We start from the raw sequence: 23,441 nt of genomic DNA on the forward strand, positions 1-23,441 counted from the left end.
GAATGGTAAATTTTGTTATGTAAATTTTACATTAACAACAAAGCTTAAACCACAGTAAGATTACCACTACATACCTATTAAAATAACAAAAATAAAAACATATATACTCTTACCATACATCCAGCAATCCTATTCCTAGGCATTAACCTAGTAAAATGAAAACTTATGTTTGCACAAAAACCTATGTGAATTTCATTCATAATTCTCCCAGACTGGAAACAACCAACCCAAGCATTCCACAACTGGGGAATGGATAACTGTGGCACATCCCTACAATAGAATACTACTCAGCAATAAAAATGAACAAACTGCTGATACAGGCAACAATGTGACTATATCTTAAATGCATTATGTTAAGCTGAAAGAAGCCAGACTCAAACAGCTACATACTGTTTAATTCCACTTATGACATTCTGGAAAAAACAAAACTATACAGACAGAAACAGATCAGTGGTTGCCAGGTCTGGGGGTGGAGCTGACCATAAAAAGACACGAAGTTATTTTGGGGAGTGAAAGAACTATTCTATATTTTGATTGTGGTGGCTACATGACTATATGCACTTGTCAAAAACTCAGAGACTTTAAATACACTTTAATTTTAATAAAATCAGGTTTTCTACAGTACTAGTGTCTAAACAGACATAGAGAAAAAGAACAAATGAGAAAAGGTAACGACATGAAAAAAAATTAGTTCCCTCTCTAAAATGTGTTCTAATGAAGTTGTAGATTGAAATATACCCCAATGAGCACATTTATTTCATCCGACCAGGTAGGAATTAATGTTGCTAGGGACTGTGGAAATCATCAGCATTGGTCATCAAATATTTTTGGCATTCTACTTTCTGGGTATGTGGCAGTACTGCAATTCCCTGTCACCTCTGAAATTATACCTGAACATGTGACTTGCTTTAGTCAATGAAATATGAGTTATAGTGATGTGCCATCACTTCTGGATAGAAGTCTTTGGGCACCAATAAACACAATCCATCACACTGCATTTTCTTGCCTCAACAATTGTGGAATCATGTGCTAAGCCATGGTCTCCAATCTAGATCTCCAAGTGACTAGCATTATTAGCAGGAGAATCTCTCCCCAGCCACACTGGACGTGATGTCAGTGAGAAACTTAAAGCAACCTTCTGTTGCTCAGGTTTGGGGGAAGTTTGTGACTAAGACATAAATTAGCCTATCCTGTTTTATAAAAGATCTTAGCTGCTTCACAAAACAAAAACTAAAACAAGCACAACCACCACCAACACAGAAAGTCAAAGAAAACTCTTTTCACCATCTTTCCGTGCTACCGCAATGGTGTGCATGAATGACCTGGCTGATGCTCTCAAGAGCATTAACAATGCTGAAAAGAGAGACAAATGCCAGGTTCTTGTCAGGCTATGCTTCAAAATCATCTGGTTTCTAATTGTAATGATGAAGCATGCTTACATTGCCAAATTTCAAATCACTGATGATCACAGAGCTGGGAAAATTATTGTGAACCTCAAAGGCAAGTTAAACAAGCATGGAGTGATCAGGCCCAGATTTGAAGTGCAACTCAAAAATCTAGGAAAATGTCAAAATAACCTACTTCCATTCTTCTAGCTTGGTTTCACTGTACTGACAACCTCAGCTGGCAGGACGACCATGAAGAAACAAGACAAAAACACATAGGAGAGAAATCCTGTAATTTTTCTTCCTAGGAGTATATAACAATGTGCAAATAAAATGCCTCAATGGAGAAAGGGTGGGGGGGGAGTCAAAGAAAAAATAATCTATTTTGTTTACTAGGATCAATCCCACTACCCAAAACCTCAAGAGAATAACAAGGCCAAGGGTACAAAAGGAGAGTGCAGTCTACAAAAGGTGCAGCCTGAGGCCCTTCACTAAAAATGAAATAATGTTCCGTGGTGGAGTAAGGCTCCACCAAATTTACATGCAGTAAAATTACAAATCTTGCTCAGGCCAAAGTAAAATCAATGCACTCTGCTGGTTATGAATGCAAACTTACCTAGAACAATAAAGCAAAGCTCTTCCTGGTTTTCAAGGGTAAATTTCTTCTGTTAACTCCTATGGCAACTTTTGTTGCTTTATTTGAATACTTAGTATCTTCACAAAGCATACCTTTTAGAAGTTCCTAGCACAGTACCTAGCTCAGTAAAGTTTTTTTTGAATGAAACCTTCAAGTCCTTAGTGACTGAATATGGAGACAGCCCATGAGATGAAAGGGAGGGGGAACACCCAATAGTGTGAGAGGTTATCAAGTTGGTGCCAGCTGTGGAAGTCAACACCCATTCAAGGCTAGCCCATCCCGTTAGTTTTCTTAGCCAAAAATCCAGTTCACCAAATATATTCTAAGTATCTACTATGAGAAAAAATGCAAAACAACTCTTAAAGCTTTGGGTACATCTTAACTCTTAAGCCACTGTCTATCCTGAAAATTGTTTCACATAAGGTTTCAAAATGTTTCCACTTTCCTTCTGCTGATAAACTAGTGATAATTTAATAAACAAAGGGTTTAATACACTTTATTTTTTAGAATAGATTACATACAGAAAATGTGAGGAGACAGTACAATGCTCCCCCGTACACAGTACCCAGTATCCCCTCTTATTAACATCCTACATTAGGATGGTAGTTCTACTACACTTAATGAAGCCATAATGACACACTATCAGTAACTAAAATCAACGGTTTATTCAGATTTCCTTGATCTTTACCTAATGTCATTTTCTGTTCCAGAATCCACATTACATTTAGTTGTCACGTCTCCTTAGTCGTCTCTTGGCTCTGGCAGTGTCTCACACTTTCCTTGTTTTTGATGACTTTGATTTTTTTTTAAATTAATTTATTTTTTGTGTGCATTGCATCTTCGTTGCTGCACGAGGGCTTTCTCTAGTTGCGGTGAGCAGGGGTTACTCTTTGTTGTGGTGTGCAGGCTTCTCATTGCGGTGGTTTATCTTTGTTGCGGAGCACGGGCTCTAGGCACGCAGGCTTCAGTAGTTGTGGCTCATGGGCTCAGTAGTTGTGGCTCACGGGCTCTAGAGCGCAGGCTCAGTAGTTGTGGCACACGGGCATAGTTGCTCCGTGGCATATGGGATCCTTCCAGACCAGGGCTTGAACCCCTGTCCCCTGCATTGGCAGGCAGATTCTTAACCACTGCACCACCAGGGAAGTCCCCAGAATTGGTTTGATGTTTTTGCTCATGATTAGAGTGGGGCTATGGGTTCTGGGGAGGAAAATCACATAGGTAAAGTGCCATTTCATCACAGAATATGAACGGTACATTATCAACATGATTTTTATGACTGTTAATGTTGACCTTGATTCACCTGGTTGCAGTAACAAAGGATTTTTAATAGCTGATTAACAAAAATTTTATAATTAGTAGCTACGATTACAGTAAACAAATATTGAAAATATATTAAGAAGTATTATTCAAAATATCTGTGGATAACCTATGTAGCTAAAACCAGAAGTGTGGCTACATAAATTGTGGTACATTCACTACACAAATGTCTATAGTCCCTTAAAAATAGCAAATATTAACAGTTATATGACAATATGGAAATCTGCATAATGTTAAGTAAACAAAGCAGGAATAAAAAAATGAATACACACTGTCCTTAGAACTAGGGAAAAAACCCAAAACAGCCTAAAAGAGAAAATACAAAAAATGATAGCCATTATATTGGTTAGATGAGAACATGCGTGATTTCCTTCCCGTTTTTCCCAAAGTTTCTACTGTTTCATTGCTACTTTTACAATTACAAGAAAATTTTAACTGCTAAAATTCTGTGAAAAACACTTCCATTTTGACTGTGAAAGTATACCTATTTTTTTTTTTACCATGGATTTGGTAATTAGGCCTTGAAAGCATACATTTAAATTCCAGTTCTCCATATATCCCAATTCTCCATATATCCCAAAGCTTAGTTATTTCTTATCTCTCCAGATTACTGATCATTACAAAACTAACATTCACCTATACTATTGCTCCTGGAAGCCTGAAAACTACATCTGCCTTGCTGACTAGGCTTGAGTTACATGCTTTCAATGAGAAGCTCTTCTGTGGGATCATAAGATGGTGGGAAGGTGTAAAGCCATTTCCTACTTCTGGCTCTAAAAACAGCAGTGGCAGCTAACTGCAGGTACTGTGGACTCCTGCAGTAGTTAGAGTTCGTGGTGAGGATTTTGCCAGCAGTGGGCAAATGCAAATTCAGCAGCACAGGCAATAACTCCCAAGTTTTAGCAGGAGTGTGCCAAGTATCAATGTACTGAATATTTCCTCTCAGCTCCACATTTATCCTTCAGTACCACCTGTTCAGTGATAAGAGATTGGACTCTTTTAAAGAGTTTTTAAAAATAAATTTGTCGGTAGAAGGTGCTGAAGGGACCACACAGGAGGACTGGAGCCCTCCTTGCTCCCGCTGCCCTGTCAGTAGGTTTGCTTTAGTATCCAACTTCTCACAGCCCTACTGATAACAGCTCAACACACTCCAGGCCTTGAGCCCACAGTGGTACCCTAACTCTGTCTGCATGCCTACCCATCAACCTTGAGTCTCCTGCATCCACCCTGGAGGGTTGTTTCCTGCTCACCCAGAAACTGTGGACTAGCTCTGGCTTGGACAACTCCATACTTCTCCAATGAGGTCTGAACCACAGCTGTGAGGAGGGGCCCTCACCCCTCCCCAGTCTGTCCTTACTTGGACATTTTCCCTCAGGCCCACAGTACACTTTACAGTAGTCCTTACATCTTTATAATTATTCTCTAATCATAGGTTAACAATTCTTTCAACTTCCTCTAGTTAAGTTACTGTGTTTTCTGTCTCCTCACTGGATCCAAAGTGCCAAGGAAAAAGAAGATTCAAAGAAGAACCAAGTGGAAATTTTAGGTGAAAAATACAGAGAGTGTGGACTCACTCCTGGATTCAGGCTCAACAGCAGTGTTTGTCTCAAGAAAAAGCACTTGTATTACTCTTTGGAGTTACCAGCTGAACTAACTGCTTCCCCACCCCCACCCCCCACGAAACACCATTTTTACTATGGAAAAAAACAAAACAACAACAAAATGACAAACAACAGTTATTCAGACAGATTTGGGTATTCGGCAGGCATTGTGTCACAAAAGAATGAAGTGAGCCTAAGAACCAAGGAAAACACTGACAATATTTGCTGCCACTGACAAAAATAAAACTTTCAAGCAAATATTAGGATTTTAGAAAACCTACATCCACCACAATAAGAACGACAGCTTCTCCAATACCTAAAGCCTTTTTGAGATACGTGGTGACATTAATGAATGTGACTTTTATGTTACACAGGAAAATGTGTCAAGATTTGGAAGATTTGCATAACTTGATCCAACAGCTACCAAATAATCAATACATGAGGTTACAAAGCCATGCATGAGTAAAAGACAATGGATTTTAAAAAACAGTTTTACTGAGGAATAACGGACATGAAATAAAATACGCTTACTTAGAGGTTATCACTTGATACGCTTGACACTGGTAAAACTGTCACCACAATCAAGATAATGAACATATCCATCACCACCAAAATTAACTCATGCCCCTTTGTAATCCACCTTCATCTCATCCTTTTCTCACCCATCTTGTTCCCTCCCAACTAACTGTTCTCCACAGCACGTATAACCATCTCATCATGCCACATAATTTACTGTATGTTTATTTTCTGTCCTCCCCTCCTCCTCTACCAAGCCAAAAACAAGAACGTAGGTTCTATGAAAGAAGGGATTTTGTCTATTTTGTTACCAGCCTAGCCCAAGTGCATAAAATAGTGCCTAGCTAGTTAACAGGTGCTCAATAAACACTTGTCAAATAAGTGCATGTATGCTTGCCCGTAAGCATGCCAAAGCAGTGAAAGTTGATCTGTGGCAAGAAGAATGAAGCAGGCATTACTGGAAGCAGAGATGAAAGACCATGTGGTTCTAGAAAGACAGTAACTAGCTGTCTGGTTCTGACAACTTCCTATCCTTTTAACTCATTACTTCCAAATCTAAGTCACCTCAAGGTTTTACCATAATAGATATAGAACATGATCAACTATGATAAAGTTCAGCTTCATCCCTTCCCAATGAATATGACTCATAAAGCATAAAGAACAATTGTTTTGGCAGTCCATAAAAATAGGCTGCTAAGATTTTATACTACATTCTGCTAGTGTGAGCAGTAATTTAGAAAAATGAAAAACATCAGCTCTATATATCACTGGGCTGAAATGAGAGCACCCTACTATGGCAAAACGTTTAATATCTTAATGAGAGTTTCATACATCAATACTTGCAACATTTACTCCAATGTTGCAGTGCTTTTACTTTTAAAAAATGTATATCCTTGAGCAAAGAACAGATTTTTTTTTTAAACTGAAAAATATCAGTGCTCTGCAGGATCAGATTCCTAGTCTTTAAAATGAGGAAGATCTAAGATCTCCTCAAGCTCTGAAGTTCAAATATTTGATGATAAAGAGCAGTTTACCTAACAGAACTTCTTTCAAAATCGGAGTCAATCCTCTTACACCCTGCCCCTGCCTTACCAACTAAGTTTACATCATATTCTAAATGCTTTGTTGTCATTTCAACAACTTTTCAATTCATCTTCACTAGGAGTAGATTCTGTCTCAAGAAACCACTTTCTTTGCTCATCCATAAAAAGCAACTCCTCATCTGTTAAAATTTTATCATGAGATTACAGAATTCAGTCACATCTCCAGGCTCCACTTCTATTTTTCTTGCTATTTGTACCACATCTGCAGTTACTTCCTCCACTGAAGTCCTGAACCCCTCAAAATCATCCATGACAGTTGGAATCAACTTCCAAACCCCTATTAATGTTGACATTTTTGCCTCTTCCCATGAATTACAAATGTTCTTTTTTTAAATTTTATTTTTTTATTAAAGTATAGTTGATTTACAATGTTGTGTTAGAATCACAAATGTTCTTAATGGCATCTAGCATGGTGAATCCTTTCCAGAATGTTTTCAATTTACTTTGTCCAGATCCATCAGAGGAATCATTATCTATGGCAGCTATGGCCTTATGAAATGCATTTCCTAAATAATAAGACTTGAAAGTTGAAATTACTTCTTGATCCATGGGCTACAGAATGGGTGTTGTGTTTGCAGGCATGAAAACAACACTCATCTTGTCGTACATCTTCATCACAGCTCTTGGGTGACAGGTACATTGTCAATAAGCAATAATATTTTGAAAGGAACCTTCTTTTTTTCTGAGCAGTAGGTCTCAACAGTGGGTTTAAGATATTCAGTAAACCATGTTGTAAACAGATGTGCTGTCATCTAGGCTTTGTTGTTCCATCTACCGAACACAGGCAGAGTAGATTAAAAATAATTCTTAAGCACCCTAGGATTTTTGGAATGGTAAATGAGCAATGGCTTCAGCTTCAAGTCACTAGCTACCTTAGCCCCAGCAAGAATCAGCCTGTCCTTTGAAGGTCTGAAGCCAGGCATTGACGTCTCCTCTCTAGCTCTGAAAGTCCTAGGTGGCATCTGCTTCAAATATAAGGCTGTTTCATCTACACCGAAAATCTGTTTTTCAGTGTGACCACCAAGAATTATCTCAGCTGGATCTTCTGGATAACTTGCTGCAGCTTCTACGTCAGTATTTGCTGCTTCACTTTGCACTTTGGTGTTATGGAGACAACTTCTTTCCTTAAACCTCATGAACCAAGCTCTGCTAGCTTTAAACTTTTCTTGTGCAGGTTCCTCAACTTTCTCAGCCTTCTCAGAACTGAAGAGAGTTAGAGCCTTGCTCTGGATTAGGCTTTGGCTTTAGGGACTGTTGTGGCTGGTTTGATCTTCTCTCCAGACAACTAAAACTTTCTCTATATAAGCAATATGGCTGTTTCTTATCATCCATGTGTTCACTGCAGGAACACTTTTAACTTTCCTCAAGAACTTTTCCCTTACATTCACAACTTGGCTAACTGGTGCAAGAGGCCTAGCTTTCAGCCTATCTCGGATTTCAACATGCTTTCCTCACTAATCTTACTTATCTCTAACTTTTGATTTAAAGTGAGAGACATGAGACTCTTCCTTTCACTTGAATACTTAGAGATCATTACAGTTATTAAATGGCCTAATTTAAATATTGTTGAGCCTCAGGGAATAGGGAGGCCCCAAGGAGAAAAAAAGAGACGGGAACAGAAGTTGGTGGGGCAGTGAGAATACACACATTTATTTATTAAGTTCACTGTCTTTGTGGGCACAGTTCATGGTGTCCCAAAACAATTACAACAGTAAATCACAGATCACCATAACAAATATAATAATAATGAAAAAATCTGAAATATTTAAAAGAATTACTAAGATGTGACACAGAGACATGAAGTGAGCAAATGCTTCAGGAAAAATGGCACCTACAGACTTACTCAATGCAGGGTTGCCACAAACTCTCAATTTGTAAAAACAAATTAATATCTGCAAAGCTCAATAAAATGAACACAATAAAACAAAGCATGGCTGTATTATGAGAATGGATTATAAAACTGTTGATTTTACAAAAATAAAACAATACACTGAACACTTTAGAGATCTTTAATACCTAGCAAACACAAAATATGAAGGGTCAAAATCCATCTGGCAAACAACCAATTTTCTAATAGAATTCAGTCTTGTTTACTACAAATATGAAACATTCTGAGCATTGTAACATCATATATGGTAACATCATATATGGTACCATTAGAGGAAAGCAACAGGCAATTTTTAAGAGATGGAAGAGCTTAACAATCTCTTTGCAGGTTGGTATTTCAGATTTCTGTTTGCTCAGATTAACATATTAAAAAACAGATAAGTAAACAACATCATCAGTGTTTTTAACGAGTGATAAAATTTAAAGATTTTTAAAATTTTTATTTTCTTTATGTTTAGCCATATTTTCCAAGTCTCTTACCAAAAAAAAAAGTTTCTTTTATAATCAAAAACCCAATTGCATTTTTTAATTTAAGAAATAACCTGTAATAACTCATTTAGCAAACAGAAGTTTCCAAGCTTTTCGGTGTCTTCACTTTGTCATTTTATCCTGAAATCTTCTGTAATCCTCCCTTTCCTTCCAGCATTTTTTCAAGTTAAATTTACATTAACTTTGAAAATTTCAGAAGACTTCCAATTTGGAATTTTGCAAAATTAGGCATTAGCAGTATTAAAATTCACTTTCATTTCATGACTAACAGTGTCATAAAACAAATGCAAAGTAAAGCTTTGTCAGATTATGTAGATGATTCATCTTATAAAGGGAGTGACAAAAATACAGTCATCTCAACACTGGACACTGGGTATCCACTTATAAATGTAACCACGGAGTCTGACAGACCTGAGTTGGAATCTTGCCTCTGACATCTGTTACCTGTATGACCTTGGGCAAGTTATTTAATCATACTAACCCTCAGTTTCCTCATCTGTAAAAAGGGAATGGTGCCTACCTAACAGTCTTAGGAGAGTTAAGTGAGATGTGTATAAAATGTTTAGTGAAGTACATGCCGTCCATCAAGTCCTCAGTAAGTGTCAGTTATTTCAATAGAGAACAGTGTTCAAGTCAGTAAATAAATATTATTTGTACCTCACCCTGACTGAGGGGGGTGGGCAGTGCACTAGAAGCACTCAGAAAATATTTCTTTCATGATTCCAGCTTTGCAATTCTGCAATTCATGAATCTCCACTATCATACCATAAGTGTATGCAATTACTAAGTGCCTAAGCTCAAAGAATGGGAATTTAATAAAACATGCCAGTATATATCAATTGATAAATCAATAAACACATGCATTACTAGACTGAGTCATTAAAATTTGAATCCAAAAGGATGTATGGATGTAGATGGAAATTTACACACTAGGACCACCTGTCAAAAGAAAGTAATTCCTAACCTCCTCAGCAGTTTCACTTTACTATTTTTTCCAAGGGAGTCTCCTGTGGTGATTACCTTTCACTCACAGCACATAATAAAAACAACTGAGCCATAATGAAAGGAAAACTGTGTAATCAGGATACCTAGGTTCAAATCTTTCTCTTACTAGGGTGTGAAACTTGGACAAACTATTAAAATAACTAAACTAACTAACTTCCACACCTATAAAAGATAATAATACCTTCCTACTCCATAGGGATCTTAGATCAAATGTGAAGGCATGTAACTATGCTTTGTAAACTGTCAAGTATAACATGCAAATATCATTACAGTTGAGGTTCTTCCTATCCAAGGAAAGACTTGTTTAAAAAAAATGATAAATTGATCCCCTCCACGCATCACATATACAGACATCAAACTTTTCATCACCCATTACTGCACACCACGATAGTCCCCAACGATCTTCATCTAAAATCATCAAAATCACAACCTCTAAGGTTGCAAGACGCTTATCATATCCCCACATAATAAACCCAAAGCATAAATGTATCTTCACCGATAACCGCAACAACAGGAAAGCGATTAGGAACTTCCTCTAAAGACTCACGAAATTATTCGATAAACTCCAAAAAGATAAAACTGCTTAAAAACAACCTAACTACCTTCGCGGGATCAGCAAATGCGTTTCAATAGTCACAGATGTTCAGTCATGTCTTCACTTCTGTATTCAGTTCACAAGAGTCAGCTTGTTCCAGAACAGCCACATCCAAAACACACGCACTCACAAAGCAAAACAGACACACAAAACTCTGCTTATTGGTGCCAGAGACTAAGCACAAAATAAACTACACCGAAACAAAGAGCCTTCCTGCTTCGAATAACCCCGGTGGCCCTGCCTCTGCCTCGCTTAGTAAACAAACAACTAGGGGCCACGCAAGCAGAGGGCAAGGTTTTTAAATACGGAGTCAGTTCACTCCACCAGGCCGTCACCTGGCGGGGTATTTTTCGCGAAGTTTCAGTCAACAAAGAAGTTTTATCGTGAAAGGGTCGGGACCGGAGAGCGAGGGGCAAAGCGACATAAAGAAAGACAAAACCGAGTGGGGAAGGGCGTGGAAAACGCCCCCAGACTTCGTGCAGCGACCACGGTGCCGTCCCCCCCCACCCCGGGACTGGCGGGACAGAGGGGGCGGGGAGCCACGCCGGCCGAGGCCACCGCAGCCCGACGCCCCCGGCCCGGGTAGGGGTCCTGCGCTCCGCGCGCGCGCGCGCGGGCGAGAAACGGCCGGGGGCGCCAAGGGGTCACCTCCTGCTCCCTGCCGCCCCTCGAGCCCGCCGCTCGGCGGGCAAACGGCCCGGGCGCCTCATCCCGCCCGCCGGGCCGCGCCGCCGTCCCCACGCGCCCGCCCCAAGCCGAGGCGCCCCCGCCGCTCCGCCCGCCGCCTGCCTCGAGCGCCGCGGACCGGGCGCGGGCCCGGCCCGAACCCGGTCGCCAGAGCAAGGGCGCGGGCGCCGCCGACTTACCTTCCTCGGCGGTGTCCATCTTGTCTGGGGCGGCGAGGGGGGGCGGCGGTGACGCAGCCGCCAAGCTCCCGCGGCGGAGGCCGGAGCCTTCCGGCCGGGGCGGGGGGAAAGGAGGAGGGAGCGGAGCCGGGCCCGGGCAGGTGCGTTGCTCAGGTGCGAAAGAGGAAGCTAGAGGAAGGAGAGAGGGGGACAGGGAGAGGGAGAAAGGCTGACAGAAAGCGGGCGAGGGAGGGGAGGGGGTGGGGCGGGGAGGGCGGAGGGGAGAGGCCTGGGCGGGGCGCGGAGGCGGAAGGGGTGGGGCGCGTCAACGACAGGTGCCGTCACTTCCGTCGGCGGCCGCGGCGGCCGTGGCTCCTTGGCTCGGTGGGTGGCGGCCGTGGGGACGTTGCGGCGCCCCTCGCGGACAGCGGGTGGCAACTCTCGCGGGTGGCGGGCCGCACGAGCTTTGTCCCGCGGGCTGCGCGGGGCAATGGGGCTGAAACCTTAGAAGGAGCTGAGTTCTAATGACCCCGAGGGAGGCAACAAAGAAGGCGCAGAGCTGAGGGAGGAGAGCAGCGGGAGCGAGCGCCTGACGGCGAGGTGGCGAGCCCAGCGCCGGCCGGGCACGGTGCAGACAAAAGTGGGTCTCAGAGCTGAAGAGTTAGTTACCTGGGCGCCTGTGAAAATACAAGTTCGGCGTCCCCCTCCCTCCCGCCCCGAGATTCTGGTGCCGCGTGTTTGGAGTCGGCCCAGGGATACGCATTTTTGTTCCCCACGCGGGCACTTCTGATGCACGTTTTGAGGAAGTACTGAAATATCACTGAAATTAAAAAGGCAAGCTCTAACTCTACCACACTCCCTCCCGGGGAAACGTCTTCATTTGACTGGAAGGACTGCTTCAATAACCTGCTTAGGCTGGAGGCTGCAACACTTTCCTCTAAGGGAAATCGGTTCAGATACAGACAGGGCTTGATAACACTGCGTGTCGGACGCTTATCTGGCCAGAGCTAAATTGCTTCGGACTGAGCTCTGCTTCCATCAGTACAGCACCTTTCCTCACTGTAATCCCTGGCTTTTTGTCTAAATGAAGAACTATGTAGAAAATAACAAGTTAGAAAGGTCACCACTTTTAGAATCGCCTGAGTAGAACTAATGGTGTCTCTAATCCCAAGGAAATCTATTTTAAAGAATATGCAGATGACTTGCATATAGATTAGATACATGATACATTCAGGAATGCTAGCAGTCTCTTTTCCATCTGTGTGAGTGAAGGAGTTGGGAAGACGCCCTCCCCCAAGCCTCATCAACCAGAATGAGACTTAGAATAAAAATAACGAAGTGGAATCCTCTGTAGAGAGAGCAGCCCTTGAGGACTGATGTCACTGATTTGACCAGTGTCACTCATGTTACCCGAGGTAGGAGAGAATTCAAAGTCTTGACACAATAAGGGAGGCCCGGGCTTCCCTCGTGGCGCAGTGTTTGAGAATCTGCCTGCCAATGCAGGGGACACGGGTTCGAGCCTTGGTCTGGGAAGATCTCACATGCCGCAGAGCAACTAGGACCCGTGAGCCACAACTACTGAGCCTGCACGTCTGGACCCTGTGCTCCGCAACAAGAGAGGCCGCGATAGTGAGAGGCCCGCGCACCGCGATGAAGAGTGGCCCCTGCTTGCCGCAACTGGAGAAAGCCCTCACACAGAAATGAAGACCCAACACAGCCAAAATTAAAAAATAATAAAAAATAAATAAATAAATAACCTGAGTTGCCAAAACTCAGGTTAAGATAGTAAAAAAAAACAAAAATGGAGGCCCGCTGATTTCAAGGGCTGACCTTGAGAACTGAGCATATTTAAGCTTTTTCTTAAATATGTTTAGACTATATTATCTCCCAAGGAATGGAATCTGAAGGAGGCTCATACCCCAGTCCCCACCCCTCCCGCCCAACAGGACAGAGCACTCACATCCCCTGTAAGGCCTGTGGCAGACCACTCAACTCAGACCGGGGTCACAGTTCAGGACCACCAGACCCAGCCTCAGGGGTTGTACAGCAAAAGCAGGAAGGATTCTGAGAGGTAGACTTCGAGATTTACTGAATGAAGTGCTGATGGTCTTTCCGGGCAGGTATGTGAACCTCCAGGCAGTAGACCTGGGTTAGGATTGGAGGGATGTGGGTGTGCGGTGTGGGTGGAGGGCTCCCTCCTTTTGTCTTTCTGTGTCTTCCTTTGTGATGCTCAAAGGAAGGTTACTTCTAGAGTTGAGAATTGCCCCAACCTTTTTCATTTTTCATTTGGAGGTTAAACCTAAGAGTAATCAACCAATATGTGTTGAGTCCCTACTATGTGCCGGGCATTGGTCCTCACAACAAACCCTTTGAGATACATAAGGCAGTCAGACCTCTCTTGGTTACCAACTAAGCTAGTAGACAAAAGGGAGGAATGGACTGTCGACATGAACAAACTGTGACAAGGGTAGTGGTCCAGTGGGCCCCAGGAATTGCTGGAACCAGAGTCCCCTCTCTGCCCCCATCCCTCTGCTCTGCTTCTCTCTGCACATCAGCTTCTTGTTGTTCCACCAGCTTCCTCCACATGGCTGGGGACAAGGCCCCTGTTAGCTCTCAAGGTCATATCTTCAGCCTCACCATCAGACAGGCTGAAGGCGATGATCTCTGGTCTCAACAATTCCTGGGGAAGGACAGTTCATTGGTCCAGCTAAGTGCCCATCCCTGAACCAAATGGTGAGGGTCTGTAAGAACATAACGTGTACACCGCCATTGAACTACATTACTGAAGTGCAGAAAGAACATTTCCCACAAGAAAAGGGAAGACAAAACAATATATATGCATTATAATTAGAATTCTCTTTGTTTTCAAACAAGGACACCAAGATTATATAGAAATATTTTTATTTGCCACACTTTTATCCAAGGAAACCAGTTAGAATTCATACAGAATTTCAACCTGAGAAAAAGTCATTTTGATCAAAAGAGACACTTAAAGGTATAGCATACATGTGGTTCCAGCCTCTGTGTGTGTGTGTGTGTGTGTGTGTGTGTGCACTGTGCCATGAGGATACTATAGCTTAGTAATTCTGGATTTCCATATAACAATCAAAGGAGCAACAGGGGATGTGTGGGAAGACAACAGTATAATTTTTTGAGCACTAACTCAAACTAACAATAACAGTAATTAACCTAACTCCCTATTATGTCCAATGAACGTTAATAGCAATCTTGCAAAGCAAATATTGTAGCCATTTCACAGATGAAGAATCTGAGACAGCTAATAAGTAACTTGCTTTTGGCCATATGTAGAAGAGGAACCAAAATTAAAGCACAGGTCTGTCTTTATCTTCAGACCTCTAATTGTTAAACCTCACCTGTTTGCCATTTGCAGCCACACTCTTTAACACTGCCACTAAACTCTCAACTTTTTACCATGAGCCCATGTTTAGATAGAAGCCCAAGGCTTTGCAACAGTTGCACAGAATTGCTGCTGACCAAGTATACGTATGATAATTAAGTAAAGTGCCTTACTATAAGCTTAACATTAACGTCTATAAATAATTGAAGGCAGTTTATGGCATTATCTTAACATTAAACTCTTTCCTTCCTTCCTATCTTCCTTTCCCTCTCATCTCATCTTCCCTTCCCTTCCATTTTTCTATTCCATTTCTCCTCCCTTCCTGCTATGAGACACAACAGTAATGTGGGCAAGAACATGGATGCTGAAGGGAGAGGCATGCGGGTGGCAGAGAGAGAAGACTGGTGTGGTTCGACAATTGATTATGTTGAATAATGATGACCAGATTTCCCACTGTTGGAGAAAATACTAATATGGAAAATGGGAAGGCTAGAAAGAACCCTGAGGTGTTGGATTGGAAATATAAGTATCATTAGGAACTCATTTTTAAAAATGTAAACAAATATAGAAATATATATAGTTGACCCTTGAAAAATGTGGGGATTAGAGGCACTGACCCACTGCTCAGTTGAAAAGCTGAGTATAACTTTATAGTCAGCCCTCATATCTGTGGTTCCACATCCTTGGATTCAACCAACCTCAGATGGTGTAGTACTGTAGTACGTATTTATTGAAAAAATATCTGAGTATAAGTGGACCCATGCAGTTCAAACCAGTGTTATTCGAGGCTCAACTATATATGTATGTCTATAAATATCATATATAATATATATCAGATATTAAATATATATGCTAGGAAATATATAATGTTTAATATTATGTGTATGTTATATACATTTCCTAGTTCTGTCCTCTGAGATGATAGACATGCAGTGATACCTCAGTAGCTATGAGCACACTGAGTATACAGATTTTGGTTTCTAATACCATGCTCCACTAAAAGGAACCAAGACTGTATGATCCATAATAATAGACCAAGAGTGAACTGTAATGCAAACTATGGACTTTGGGTGATTATGATGTGTCTATCAATCATAGCAAATATACCATGGGGGATGTTAATAATGGGGAGCCTATGTAGGGGTATATGGAAATCTCTGTACCTCCCTCTCACTTTTGCTGTGAACCTTAAACTGCTCTAAAAAATAATAAAGTTCGAAAGTTTCAAAAAATATTTATATGGGAAAAAAAGAGGAACCAAGACTGAAGAAATGTCAGATTTTAGGGCTGAAGCAGGAAAACTACAAGATAAGCCTAGAACATCTTGTGCAGAAATTAAGGAAAGGCTCAAAAAGTGATAGGGCCATGCTAAAAGGATAAAGAAACTGGCTCAAAGAGGCTCCCGTTGGCCATGCTGAGGACAATTTGAGCATGAAAATAAATATTACAGTAACAGATTATAACCTATTAAGTAAAATAGGAATCCATGAGCTCATCATGATATAAATCAGTAGGGAGAGAAAAAAGCTCTTCCTTTGCAGTATAATGCCAACCAATAAATGTAAAAGGAATGATATAAACAGAAAATCACTTACCAACCTGTTAGTGCTTCAGACTGGAGTTGTCAATGGAGGCTAAGAATGGGTGAAGTTTCAACGAGGAACAGGATTTTAGCATATTATTGGAACATTTTCCAACAGTTAAAAAGAAAAATAGTAGTTTTACAGTGAAGACATCAACATGAGTAGATGATCAAGGTCTACATCACCAGTGATGGGACAGATTGACATAATGAGAAAATTGAAGTTTGTGAGGAATGCATGCCTGAGTCTGGGCATGAGGCAGCATCCAGTGGAATCAAGTTGAGTGTCAGCCTACGGAATATAAGGGCTGTATTCTCGTAAACTCTCAAGGACATGATAGACAGAAGACTGAGGAACTACTCCATGTTGGAGGAGGCCAAAGAGACATGACAACTAAATGCAATGTATGAAGGAATCCTAGACATGAAAACTAAGAAAGACATTTGCGGGACAGTTGGCAAAACTAAAATTTGAATAGGTTCTTTGAATGGTAGCGTTGTATCGGTGTTGATTTTCTGACTTCTTGGGAGGTCCTTGTTTAGGGAAATGCACATTAGAGTATTTAGGGGTGGTGTAGAATCAGGTCTGAAGCTTGTAGTGAAATGGTTTAGAAAAAGACTGTGTGTGTGTGTGTGTGTGTGTGTGTGAGAGAGAGAGAGAGAGATGTTAAAAGTTGGTGAATCTGGGTAAAGGCAATATCGGAGTTTTTTTGGACTGTACTTGCAACTCTTCTGTGAGTCTGAAATTATTCTGAAATCATTTTTTAACATTAAAATTGCTACGTGCTAATGGAACTATAAAGCAGTGGTTCTCAGATCTGGGGAGTCTCAGTCATTAGCAGCTTTGACTATCTGACAAAATCTGTGGGCTTTTTTCCCAGAAAAACTGCATAAACACAAAATTGCATACAGTTTCCAGGAGTTCATGGTTGCCTTCAAGTCCAGGCAGAAACCTCAGGTTAGAAGAGCTTCTCATTTAAAGTATTGAGAAAAATGATGATGTTTACTTCCCTTTCCAAGAATATAGCAGGCTAGGTTATTTAGACCAACAGTTGAAAATACTTGATAAAATATTGACATATTTTTAAAACCACTGAAGAGTTGACAAAAATGGTAAAGCAACTAGCAGGCCGGAATCTAAGGACGGGATATAAATGGAACAAGGCAGTTGCTTTTGCTCTGCTGATTACAGGCAAACTTTGAACCTGAATTTTGACAGCTTCCAGGAGCAAGAATAACAACTGTCAAAGCCCAGAGCCTGCCCACGGTGAAACATCTGTTAAGAGACCTACCAGGATTCTCCCCCAGGGCCTCCAGAACTGCGATCTCAGGAGGAATAGTGAACCAAAAGTAGACCCCTCTCTGAAACTTTTAGGAAAATTTGGTTTTGCTGAGCCTTATTAAATTATACCCACGAACCAACCCTGGCATGGATTGCACCTCAAACTCATGACACGCCAGTAACCAAATAATCTCAAGCAATAAATTTAGTTCAAAATGATCCTGAACTACTGGGACCCCTAAGTACCTGGAAGATACAATATAGTAATCCCATATCTGGGATATATATATATATGTATACAAACAATAACGTACAGATAACAGAAACCATCCTACAAAGACTTCAGATATGGGGTTACCAGACAAAGATTGTAAAGAAAGTATACTTACTAGGACCTTTTTTGAAAAAAAGTGATGAAACAATTTTAAAATATCAGTTTTATGCCAGAATTACATCTTTGCTGCCATTTAAACATACAATGAAAAATTTTTATCAACAAATGAAGGTAATAATTTTTTAGGGTGTACACAAGCAAAATCTTTAGAGAATTCTGCATTAGCATGAATGAGGCTACATCTGTCCTTGTGCACTTGGAAGTCAATGGCTGTGGATCTTCAACAGCCGTGGCCCCCTTTCATTTACTGATGTTTCCCTTAGGCCAACACAGGTCTGGGCATGTAGTAGTAAGTCAATAAATATTGGCTGAATAAACAAAGCATAATTTTCCAATAGATACTTTTTGTTGCTGAAATAGCAACATGTATATGAATGCCTTTCTTAGCAAGAGACACATTCATAAGGTAGCTGAAATATCAATTGAGCAACAGTGATATATAAGGTTTGGTGTGTCTGTACTTCTGCATCTGCACTTCTCAGTTATAATGAATTCAGTTTCAATGCTTCAGGCAGATAGTCTCAACAAGGAGCTACATTGAGTCAAATCAAATCATCACAACAAGGTACCAAGTGTTTCTTATCCCTAACATATTCAGATACAATATTCAAATAAAAATTACTTGCAATTTAAGCCAAAATGTTACTGAGATGAAGGCCTTCAAGACCAGTTGTTTTCTGCACATTTTATTATGAACATTTTCAAATATACAGAAAAGTTGAAGGAATAATACAATGAACACCTATATGCCCTCAACCTAGATTCAACAATTATTAAGATTTAGCCATATGTATTTTAACTATAGTTTTTTTTCTGTGTCATTTGGAAGTGTGTGTCTGAACAACTTTCCCCCTAAGCATTTTAGCATGTATCTCCTACAGTTAGAATAATGTCCTTTAAACCCATTGCCACACCATAACAACATCTAGAATCTAAAGTTTCTATAATTGTCCCAAGAATGTCTTTTATAGTTTTGTTTTGAATTTTTTTTTTGAACAGGCATTCAATTGACCTTCATGCATTGCCACTGGTTTAAGCCTACATAGTCTCCCTTAATCTAAAACAGTCCTTGTACCTTTCATTTTTCGATGACAATCCCTGTTGGAAAATCACAGGACAGTTGTTTTATACAATGTCCTTCATTCTAGATTTGTCTGATTGATTTGTCCTGGTGTCATTTAACTGTTCCTTTAGCCCCTGTATTTCCTATAAACTGGAAGTTAGCCTAGAGGCTTGATATGACTAAAGTTAAACATTTTTTAGCAAGAATATTTTATAGATGATGTGTTTTTCATATGGTAGCAAATCAGGAGGCCAAAATGTCAGGTTGGACCATGATTACTGATGCCGAGTTTGATCACTTGGTTAAAGTGTTGGCTACTGAGTCTCACCATTCATTAATCACACATGAGTAGAGACTTTCCTGGTGGTCCAGTGGTTAAGGCTCCATGCTTCCAATGCAGGGGGCCTGGGTTCGATCCCTGGTCAGGGAACTAAGATCACACATCCCTGTGGCATGGCCAAAAGAAAATATTTTTTTAAGTAAAACAAAAGAATCTGTGGAGTAAAACATGAAAGCCACAGTCCTTCATATTCTTTCATTTATATCTTTTTCACGAAGTAGGACAGCCAAAATTTTAAATTATTCTTAAATTTGAAAGTGCATGCTATCATTAAAAACATTCTTGTTGATATTTGTAATGACAAGTGTATCTTACAAAACCTTCTAAGCTCTTTATTAAAAATTTCTCCTGTAATTTTTGCACTTCCCTGGCAGTCCAGTGGTTAAGACTCCACGCTTCCAATGCAGCGGGTGCAGGTTTGATCCCTGGTCGGGGAACTAAGATCCCACAAGCCGTATGGTATGGCCATTAAGGATAAAAAAGTCTCCTGTAATTTTTCCAATGAAATAAAACCTTGTTCTGTTTGTGTCAATCTCCTAATTCTTGGAAAGAAAGAAAGAGAGAGAGAGAGAGAGAGGGAGGGATGGAGGGAGGGAAGGAAGGAAGGAAGAAAGGAAGAAAGGAGGGAGGGAAGCAAAGAAGAGGGACGGAGGGAAGAAAGAAGGAAAGAAAGAAAAGAGAGAGAGAACGGAAAGAAGAAAGGGAGGGAAGGAATGAAAAAAGGAAGAGGGAAGGAGGGAGGGAGAGAGGGAGGAAGGAAGGTAAGAAGGAGAAAGAAAGAAAGAAAACAAAAAGAGAAAGGAAGAAAGAGAGAAAGGAAGGAGGGAAAGAAGGAGAGGGAGGGAGGAAAGAGAGGGAAGGAGGGAGAGAGAGAGGGAAGAAGGAAGGAAGGAAAGAAAGGAGAAAGAGAAAGGCAAATCACGGTTGACGCCTGCAGTTCTTCCCAAGTGACAGCGTCCTGACTGTCCATGTGATGTAACTGGGCCTTGAGAGTTCCTTCTGAAGAGACCAAAGGAAGAAAAAGAGAAGCTGGGCTTAAGCCACACAAATTTAGATTGAGTTGCCACATCTAAACTTATTACTCAATGAAGCAGATAAAGAAGATGCTTTATTTGGTGCCGTTTACACAAAGCTCACCCACATGTCCCTCAACTATGGTAAAGGAGCAGAATGTGAGGAGGGCCTCAGAGGACTTGGCGTAACAGAGAGTTCTGTGCTCTCTGCTGTAACATCAAGCAAGTCAGTAAGTCCTGGGCAAACACAGCTGAATCCTGGGATGAAGCAAAGTGTCAGCAGGGGAGCTGGTGCGGAGCAGAGACCAGAGCCCATTAGAGTCAGAGATTGAAACAAGCTCTGAGATTGCAAAGAAGGTCAGAAAGGAGGCATAATCTGACATTCCCTCATTCTGCCAACACAGAAGACACAGAGCAAACACATGCTCATACATTTCCTTTCCAATAGATTTCCCTTCCAAAGCCAAGTACGATTTATGAGTTGTAAAGAGTTGCAGGCAAGTTGGGAAATACTGGGCTTCTCTACCATAGGATTTCTGGGTGCCTTTAATCGATTAAAATGTGTTGAGCCTCCTCAAGAGGGAATATGGTCCCCAGTGTTGTTCGCATGTCCTTGGTCACTGAACTCTTTTCTCAGAGGCCATCACACAGCTGGAGTGCCTGGGCATGCACTCTGAAAAATGCTAAACTATACAAGCCTCAAGGACCCCGAGGATAAATGGACCAAGTGGTCCACCCTTGCGAGTAGAAAAGTATCTACGTTGGCCATGAAGACTTCCACATGCAGAGGATCCTTTAGCCCAGGAATTTCTTGAAGCTCTGTTGGATATCCCAGCTATACCAGATTGCTGCAAGCTGGCAGTAAATGCCATCTCCAAGGGTGGATGGATGATGGGCTGTTCCACGTGAGCTCATTGGCTCAGCTCCAGAACGTCTTGGGAGCTCCATGGCAGTCAACAAGCATTTTCAGGAGTGAACTATGAACTTTTTAATGTTCTTGCCTTGGGAGATGAGTGTCATGGGCCAAATGGTGGCCCTCCAAAACACATCCACACCCTAATCCCTGGAACCTGTGAATGTTACCTTATTTAGAAAAACAGTCCTTACAGATGTAATTAAATTAAGGATTTTGTGATGAGGTCATCTTGGATTATCCAGGTAGACCATAAATCCAATGACAGGTGTCCTTATAAGAGTGAGGCAGAGGGAGATTTGAGACACACAGAGGAGAAGGCCATGTGAAGATGAAAGCAGAGATTGGAGTGATGCAGTCACAGGTCAAGGAACACCAGCAGCCACTAGAAGCTGAAAGAAGCAAGGAATGGATTTTCCTCAGAGCCTCTGTAGGAAATGTCCTGCTAACACCTTGATTTCAGACTTCTCGACTCCAGAACTGTGAGAGAGAAATTTCTGTTGTTTTAAGCCACCTAGTCTGTGGCAACTTGTTACAGCAGTCAAACTAATACTCATGCTTCCCCACCAATCTGAACCTCAATATTGATTTGCTGGCTCCAGAGGCTGTAGAGCCAGCAAGTGTCAACCCCCTCTGCCACACATGGTTACATGCAGTGTCCAGAGGCATCTCCCGGGGCCCCAAGGGAGGATCTCTTTAACCGATGAGTCTGTTGAAATAAACATTTTCATCCGATATTTCAGATTCTAATCTGAAATTGTGTAGTTGCCCTAAAGCGAAGTTCTTCCTAGAAACTTTATCTTGTGGAACCCAGAGGAACCTTTAGGGATTATCTGGCACCCCTCACTCCTGTACCTATGGAAACCATTAAGCTTCGAAGCTGGATTTCTTTTGTTACCTTCTTGTATGCCTTCATTATCTTTAAACAGTTACTGAGCACTTATTTTGTGGAATATGCTGTTAGGCCCCAAAGATAAGCAGGTCAGGTATGTCTAAGACCTGATTCCTATCTTCAAAGGTTACCACTGAATTAGGGATGACTATCTAGTTTTATTGGGAAAGAATCTTTTTTACAACCTCACTTGGAGAACCCATGTAATGATTAGCATTCTGACTAATGTAACTAGTCACATTAAATGTAATTACATTTAGATGTAACTCTGGAGCCTAACTAGAATTTCTAGATTTCTTAGGTTGAAGTCTTCTTTTTGCACAAACTTTAAGCATATGACTACACATACATGTTATTTCTGTTTGTAAATCTCTCCATCCCCCCTTCTCCTGGCAACAAGGTCTGCCTCTCTTTCAGAGAATGGATCCTCCCTCCAAACACAGAATTTTAGGGGACCTGCCAGGCTTTCCACTGGCCTATGCCTCTCTTGCTCCTCCGTCCCTGGGAAGGGCATGCAGTCTAGGCTGGACCGAATGGTGCCCACGAACGATGTGTTTCTACTACTGGCCCCTTCAATCCACTCACCACCCTTCTCTACCCTACTCTGAGGCCAGGTTTCCAACACTTCAGCTGACAGTTACATTAACACAATTTGACATCAATCCTAACAACATATTTAATTTCAGTTTTTGACCAATTATTCCAAAGCAAAACAATATCTAACATTGACCGAGCACTTGCCAAGTGCCGGGCACAGTCCAGTGAACTTGACGCACGTTAACTCAATAATTCTCAGCAGTTTGATGAGGCAGGAGCTGAAGCGAGCACTCAGGTTCAGTGAGTTACCCACGTCCCACACCTCCGAAGGGGCCTCAGTCCGCATCTAGGGCGTGTGCCAGGAACACAGCCCCGACTCACAAGGGGCTCTGAGAGTCCCCATTAGAGGTGCCCCTGCACCCTGTATTTCTGAGATCAGATGGGTGTTTAACCTCACCCACCTCCGTCACTTTCCTCCCTGTGATGCTCCACGGCCCACCTCTCCTGGGGTGGTCCTCACAGCTGCCTCTCTACACCGCTCAGTGCCTCACTTCCTTGCTAATAGGACCATGAGGACTACTCTCTTGACTGTCTAACTTCTAGGTGTTCATTGAGAGACTGAATATACGAATGGACAACAGCCAGGCCATATATGACAATAGAACTCTGACCCACAGTCTGCTGCAA

The 23,441-nt window shown here is 41.5% G+C and overlaps 1 protein-coding gene and 1 long non-coding RNA gene across 5 annotated transcripts in view; one reads left to right on the plus strand and one right to left on the minus strand.

Annotated features, from left to right (window-relative positions):
• Positions 1 to 11,648, minus strand: part of MARCHF6 (membrane associated ring-CH-type finger 6) — a 76,072-nt gene extending 64,424 nt beyond the window's left edge. Inside the window, exon 1 of one of the 4 annotated variants that reach the window (XM_033436590.2) lies at positions 11,402 to 11,648. In XM_033436590.2, the coding sequence (XP_033292481.1) occupies positions 11,402 to 11,420 (19 nt within the window). In that variant the 5' untranslated portion in view covers positions 11,421 to 11,648. Of the gene's footprint in view, positions 1 to 2,710; positions 3,034 to 11,401 lie in introns of those variants that run through there. The other 3 variants (XM_033436589.2, XM_033436588.2, XM_012534720.3) reach the window with 3 other exon arrangements.
• A 72-nt stretch (positions 11,649 to 11,720) lies between these two features.
• On the plus strand, positions 11,721 to 19,925 carry LOC125964051 (uncharacterized). Its single transcript, XR_007476583.1, has 2 exons — positions 11,721 to 13,500; positions 15,080 to 19,925. It is a non-coding gene; the product is annotated as an uncharacterized LOC125964051 (long non-coding RNA).
• The last annotated feature ends 3,516 nt before the right edge of the window (positions 19,926 to 23,441 follow it).

This window comes from Orcinus orca, chromosome 3, assembly GCF_937001465.1.
Source record: "Orcinus orca chromosome 3, mOrcOrc1.1, whole genome shotgun sequence".
Taxonomy (NCBI): Eukaryota; Metazoa; Chordata; class Mammalia; order Artiodactyla; family Delphinidae; genus Orcinus; species Orcinus orca.